The 7,489-nt window shown below is 39.9% G+C and overlaps 1 protein-coding gene across 1 annotated transcript in view; it reads left to right on the top strand.

Moving 5' to 3' along the window:
• The first annotated feature begins 738 nt into the window (after positions 1 to 738).
• daam2 (dishevelled associated activator of morphogenesis 2) overlaps positions 739 to 7,489 on the top strand; it is a 39,895-nt gene continuing 33,144 nt past the window's right edge. Inside the window, exons 1-2 of the mRNA XM_062439803.1 lie at positions 739 to 819; positions 1,933 to 2,027. Coding sequence (XP_062295787.1) covers positions 739 to 819; positions 1,933 to 2,027 — 176 coding nt within the window. The remainder of the gene's footprint in view (positions 820 to 1,932; positions 2,028 to 7,489) is intronic.

The raw sequence follows: 7,489 nt of genomic DNA, 5'->3' as shown, positions 1-7,489 counted from the left end.
AGTGAGTGTTGCTCTGAATGAGTTTGCATCAGAAACTAGTCAGCTGTGAAACCATTCAAATTAAATGGTCAGTTAGCTAAGAAGAGTAATTCCCTTTGATGTTATTTACTGTAGAAAGTCGATGTCTTATTTTCTTTATAACTACAGTACCTGTCTAGACTGGTACTTTACATGGGAAAGATTACTGTACATGTAAATGTTGCATTAAAATGACACTGTAGCTTTTATCAGTAGCAACGTAACAATGTGCTTCTATTTTGTAGTTGTTTCCAATCCTGTTTACGATCTACATGGCTTAGCTGTGATGTAAATACACTCAACAAACTAACGTTAGCACCTACTGTAGTAGAAGTGTAATTCTATCTCACTGAAATGCTTTCGGAAAAAAAGGCTAGTTCCTACATTTTGACAACTTTTCCAAATATTCTTGTATATATACAGTATGCTGATATGTCAGTTCAGTAAAGACCTATTTTAGACATTACTTTCTAGCTTCATTTGAAAAATAGGATAATAGCTAACCTTCAGCTAGCATTTGGTTAGCCTAATTAGGTTTAGTGCCTATGTATCACTTTGCCTGGTTGTTTTTGTTATAATAATGTTGTTTGTCTTTGTTTTTATTGAACAAATACTTTTTTACTTGGCGCATCACGGACTCACATGGTCCAAATTAAGGTTTTGATGAGCTGCAGTCATCACTCACTCAGTTAACAACGCACTGACGACTAGCTTGAAGGCATGGTTCTGGCTCTGGGGGGCACTTCCCATAATAAGGATTTAGAGAAGTACCTTCTGCTGGTTTACCAACTGGCTATAATGGTATCCTTATGTGCATGTTGGCCACAGGTTAGAATGAGCTTACAAATAGCAGATGTAGGAAGGAGCCATTTGGCTAGACTCATTGACACGGTGAACTGGCTCGCAGCACGACTATATCATTCACTCTCCCCAACACTTGTTGTGTCCAACTTCCCATTGACTATGAACATATTCGTTTAGAGAAACAGGAGCCAGAGCCTTTACTTCTTGGCACAGGGTGACTGAACCATCTGGACTTGAGGCTAAGTCTACATGATGGATGTTTTGACTGCACTGTTTCTAGATTAAACACTCGCACACTGGACAGACCGGAGCTGTTGTTAGGTAGTCAAACATGGACTTAGCTGTGTGGATATTATGGCAAGAAAGAAATGTCTTGTCATGGAATGTTTGCATCAACCTATGATCCATCTGCCTTTTTTAAAGTTTGGAAAACAGGGTGACATTTAAGCAAATATCTTTTTCAGGCAAATAAATGGCCACTTTCACTAGTGTACTCCACTGCTAATACACACACTGTTTGAACCTTAGCACTTGGCAGGGAACTGCCATGGAAAAACCCTGGAGAGGCTAAACAGAAGCCCTGTGGCCCTGACTAATGCAAGCACAGCAGCTCTTTGATGTCACTGAAGAGGGCCTTTAAGTGATGCAAAAATGCATTAACGCTACCACTGCTCCAAGTGTTTTTTTACGATTTGTCGTATTTGTTGTAAGCTTGATTGGAGCTAATTGCCCGCATGACTTATTTTGGCATGTTGTATAGCTTCAAACTGTACTTTAGAAGGAAAATCACATTGAAAGGGAGAAAATTACACATGATCTGTCTGATTTGTTGTGCCTGAAACATTAGTCGACTCATGAGGCTCTGATTATATGTGCAGTGCCACAACGACTAATTAAAACAAATACATATACTTGTATACGGGTGGAATATGTTCAACTGCTGTCTCCTTGCTGCCAAATTAAGATTAGAATTCTTGTGATCACCAAGCAGAAAAAAAGAGACGCTCTTAATTAGAAGTGAGAAACAAATACTTGTCCACTGTTACCTGCTAAAGCTAAAAGTTGTACAATTCCATTATTTACCATTTTAATTTCTTACCCTTTCTATAGATGCAGACCCTATTTGCCTTTGATGAGGAGGAAATGGAAATGAGGAACAAAGTGGTGGAAGATCTGAAGACGGCGCTTCGGACTCAACCAATGAGGTAAGTAAATCTGCCTGTCCATCTAAACCACGACCTCTTCCTCTGCTGCAGACAGTACATAGCCTTGCATTGTTTGCCTGGCCTCTGTCATGCATTCCTGCTGTCGACTTGTTGAGGAAACACCACACATATTTACTACAGTTAATAATATGATATGCTACCAGAAAGATTTACTTTCCATGAAGTCTGAAGTCTGAAGTCTGTCAATTTAAATACACAAAATTAAAGATATTTTTAGATCTCATAGTTTCTCTTCCCCTGACATGGTCAGCAGCAGCTGTTAGACCTCACTCATCAGCCACAAAGAAACATTCAAGGACGTCGGACAGCCCTCTAATACAAACCGACTCCTTCTTACCGTCAGCAGCTCCTTTGTAGCTGTCCATCAACTCGTGCAAGTCGTATGATGTAGTGGTATGGACCAAAGCAGGGGTGTTAAGTTTTCTCATGGGGAGATATGAAGTGACAGACCTAATGTGCAGAGTGACAAAAAGTCAGGGCAGACTTAGTGTCTGGGTCATGTCTGGGTTCTCTCTCTCTCTCTCTCTGTGTGTGTGTGTGTGTGTGTGTGTGTGTGTGTGCGTGTGTGTGTGCGTGTGTGTGTGTGTGTGTGTGTGTGTGTGTGTGTGTGTGTGTGTGTGTGTGTGTGTGTGTGTGTGTGTGTGTGTGTGTGTGTGTGTGTGTGTGTGTGTGTGTGATTGTAGGCCAAATGTGCGAGCATTTTTGTTTTTTAATGTGTGCATATGTAAGTATCCAAACCACTATAACTGGGAATAAGTCTACAGTACTGCCAGGGTTTAAGTGATGAGAAGTATTGCTGCTTCCCGTCTTAGTTATGCATTCCTATTTGTGCACAGCAAAATTTTCTTGTGATATTTACTGTATAAACATAAAGTCACATAAAAACTCTAATAAAAAAAAATGAAGCAAGATATCAGAAGATAAAACGCAAATGTTCATATTGGGAGAAGATATTGCTTTTGATAGTTTATAATATGATGTTCTTACTTACTAACCATTCATAAATCTGTCATGAAAGGTAGTTTTCAAGGATATTTGTTTGAAAAAAGACATCAGCTGTTTTTTCCCTATGGCTGACAGTAGAGACAGACAGGAAGTGTTTGGACAGGGTTATGGGAAAGACATGCAACAAAAGCCCCTTAACAGACTTGTACCAGGGATGCTGCAATCTCACGTCAAGCACCAGTAAACTGTGGGAACACTCCGAGATTAACTATAAATACATAAAGAGTGATGACAAAGTATACCAAATGTTCTCAATAAATTAAAGATTTATGATTTTATTATAAAAATATTAAAAATATTACCCTTATCGGTAATTCTTTTTAAAAACCCACTTTTTCCAGAAACCCCATTGAGTTGGACATAAATAAGGGAGAAAAATTGGGGATACCCTCATTAATTCTGATTTACCACTCAAACCTGTTCAGATACTTCTCTTACTGGTTCCAGTTGGGGAACAGTAAATATGGCACATGAGATGAAAACTGACTATTTCAGACGTTCAGGGTCAGAAAATAATATTCTAAACAGTGGAATAATTTCTTGTGAAACTCATATGCATAATTCATTGCTTGTCATCACCTTACAATGCAGTTAAGCATGTGTTCAGTATCCAGAAAAGGCACATTTAATGACTTTCCCTAATGAAATGGACCAGTATAGATAACACCCAAAGCAGAGAGTGCAGAAACTCTGTATTGAATAATTAAACGCACGAGTGTGTGGCTGTTTTTCTGTATTTGAGATGACAGTTTTTTGCACGTTTTGCTCATTGGCTTGTGAATCGCTTCAGGATAATTATGCACAATCAAAAAAAACATGATCAATAAATAACTAGACTTAAGTAAGAATTGGAGGCGGAGTAGCAGCAACACTTGTCAGGATTCTGACTTTAATTAGGGGCACAGTAGCCTGCTTTTTGTGTAGCAGCAGTTTGGACAGTTTAAGCTGCAAATATGATCAAAAAGTCATTGGGTGAATTTTGACAGAATGTAGAAACAGAGGATAAAAAACAAGGGCATTTGCATATACTTAATTTGAATACTGAAGCATCTTTTTTTCTGCTATTGTAGTTTTTGACACAGTCTGCCTCTCTTTCTCTCGTTCCTACTCATTCCCACTCTCCACATTATATTCAAGTACTTAATTTACCTCATCAAAGTGATTACAATGACTCAATCTCCACCATTCAGTGGTGCACCTGCGTTTACGCTGTCAGGACAGGGAGTTATTGCTCATTAACACACAGATGTTTGAAGTACTGTAGCAGTGATGCGGGTAGCAGGTGTTGTCCCCACAGTCTACGAGCGTTCAGGGAAAGCCCGGCCTGTCTTTTAACGTCCTGCCAAGTTTGTGACAAATGGGGTGGACGGGGTAGAAAGATGGCTCTGTGCTTGACAGCTAAGATGTCTGGGGGAACAGTTTGGTCGAATGCGGCTATCAGCTGTACTCTTTATGTGTCACGTCTGTGTGCTTATGCTTTTACGGCAGCGTTTTGTAAGATGCGGGCGTCTGTTCGTATTCAGCTTTGATTCACGACTGCCTTTTGGTGACTGCCTGAAACAGCCTCCCTCCTTCCCTTCCCAATTGCATTTTAGAGATGCAGCTGGGTCGTGGAGTGAAGAGGTGCCCTTGTGCTCTCCGTCCCCCTCTGCATGGCCACAGGCGGCAAACACATGGTGGGCTTGTAGGGTGCCAGGCAGAGCACATAAAAGTGGTGCATTGTCAGCAAGCCACCCACTGTTGTCACTTTCACTTACAGGCTGATTATAAGCCATTGAAATGACAAGGTGGCATGACATGTTTTGGGCATGTGCTCTGCTGTGTGGAAGTGTATTGTACGTGAAGTGTGATGTGAGCACAGCAATGCAGTGATGTGAAGGTGTTAATTCCCTTCATTGTGCCAACTTAACCTTCCCGTTGTCTTCCCATCAATTTTCAGATCAGAGGAAAATATGTTGATGGATTACTGGACTGGTATATGTCAAAGTTTAGTCAGGATACAGTTTTGAAACTATTTTTCTAATATTTGAATGGCAGCACATAATCAACCTGGGTTTGAATGTTAATAATGAAGCATAAAGTCCAAATTATCAGCCAATTCAATGAAAGTAGTGATAATCATACTTGCAAAGAATGTAATATGGAACCAATTAGATGAAATAAATTAATATTTCTGATATAAAAACATTGATTTAAACAGGTCAAATTGGACCCTAGGATATCAGCAGGGTTAAACATGGTCCTATAAGTTAAAAATGTCTGCTTAGTGTTGACTATTTCAAACTGTTGTGGTACCTTTTTTTTTGTTTGAGGACCCGTTAAATGAGGCAAGGTGAACATGTGACCTTTAAGACAAGAGACATTTAATTTAGAGCTGCAATGAATTAATCGATTAGTTGCCAGCTAATAAACAGATCGCCCGATATTCTGGTTCCAGCTTCTCCAATGTGAATATTTTTTGGGTTTCTTTAGTTTTCTGTGACAGTTAACTGAATATCTTTGGGGTGTGGACAAAACAAGACATTTGAGGACATCTGCTTGGGCTTAGGGGAAAAGCTTTAAAACATTTCTCACCATTTAAGGGACCAAACAACCCATTAATACAGATTAATCAATAATGAAAATAATTGTTAGTTGCAGCCCTAATTTAATTTATCCCATGAAGTGAAATTTAATTTAGTTTACTTGATCTTCTCTGCTTTTTTTCATTTTTCATTACCTGAAGAGATAAAAGTAGAGATTAGTAGAGTAGTAGAGTAGAGATGTACCCATTTAATCAGTACTGGCACAGATGCTGACATTATAAAGTGGATTGGGTATTGACCATGACCTGACAGATCCACATTAAATACAGGTTTTTCAGTGTGTTTCCGTTATTAGTCACTCAGGACCGCTGACTATGATTCATGCAGAATCCCAGTGCTGGATCACAACTGAGTATTGACAGATTGAAATATTAGAATCAGTATAGGGAGAGAAAAAGTTGGATCGGTGCATCTCTTAGTAAAGAATTTGAGAAATGACCAAAGACATCATTTGGTGTAGCAAAAATATCCTTTCTCTAGTATTCCTTTAATAATCCTGGGATCTCCCTGTATTGAATAGAAAAATTCTCTTTAAGTTTTAGCAGTTTTGGTTGTAATTCATTGTCTCTCATGTGTTTTTTCACAATTTCATTGACGCCTTTCTACTTTTAAATGTCTTTATTGTTATTTTGCTCCCTCCTTTAAATTCTCAAAAGCATTGTGGGTAATGTAGGAAATAGTGAGGCGGCGCAACAAAAATGAAACCACAGCATTTCGAAGAACAACTGGGCTGCATCAAGTGAATGACTCCATCACTGAGAGCAGACAGGTTCAGTCTTGTTGAGTGCTGCTGTTCCTCACTCAGTGTTTACCAGAAATTGTTTCGAACAGTAACGATCATTAAACCACTTTAACGGCCCAGATGACTTATTTCAAATATAAATCTGACTGATTATAAACAGCCATAAAAAAAGAAGACAGACATTTGGAAAATTGGCAGATCATTTTTCTTGCACTCACATTTACAGCTTATCTTATTGTCTCTGCTGGCAGTTATGGCTTTGTTTACCAGCTGCCTAATGAAGCTTGAACCATCACGCCGGGGTTGTGTGTTTACTCGCATACAGCTGAATTTCTACCACGAGTGGGCTACGGGAAGGCTAATGTACAAACTGCTAATCTACTGCAGTCACATACGCGCAGGCTATTTCAATTTAGCTTCCAAATATTTTAATATACTCTCTTGTGGGGGCTCAGCGGTGTTGTAACTACACAGTTAAAGTGTGCTTACATAAGCGCCGATGTTGATGAGAATACTGTCTGTGCATTCTTGCATGTAAAACATGATGCTCCTCAGTCATTTCTGTCATTTCCATGGCGAAATAACTCCGGGAGGACAGGAAATGAAGCTTTCCTCAGAGAGGTCATCGAGGCCATCCTGGCCCAGAATGCACCGCAGTCCCAAGCTCATGTCAGTGCAGCATCTCAAGCCTTCCCAGGACAGCTCTCTGGACATTGTTTCTGCAAAGCTCTTCCAGCAAGAATATTGACTCTCGAGTCGACTATAGTTGACCCCCCCCCCCCCCCTCCACTCCATTCCACCCCCATCCCTCTGTTCCTCAGAAGAGCGCTTGTGTCAATAGCCCTTTGGATGATTCGCTACCACCACATGCAAATATTATCCTTCAAAACATTTTGCCGCCGGATCTCTCAAAAAGTTCAGCCTAACACAGATTGAACTTTATATCTGTTTTCACGTATTACCAAATACATTAACGGGGAAAGCAAGGGGGGGGGGGGGGGGGGTATAACACCTTTAAAGAGTCTTGGATGGAACTTTGTTTTTGCTTCTCTCCGAGCGCACAGTTCTCACATCTCGGTACTTACAGTAGCATTTAGATGGAGAGGAGA

The sequence above is a fragment of the Scomber scombrus genome, chromosome 19 (genome assembly GCF_963691925.1).
Source record: "Scomber scombrus chromosome 19, fScoSco1.1, whole genome shotgun sequence".
Classification (NCBI taxonomy): Eukaryota; Metazoa; Chordata; class Actinopteri; order Scombriformes; family Scombridae; genus Scomber; species Scomber scombrus.
Note: the sequence above shows the minus strand (reverse complement) of the source record. Positions and strands in the feature narration are given on the sequence as shown.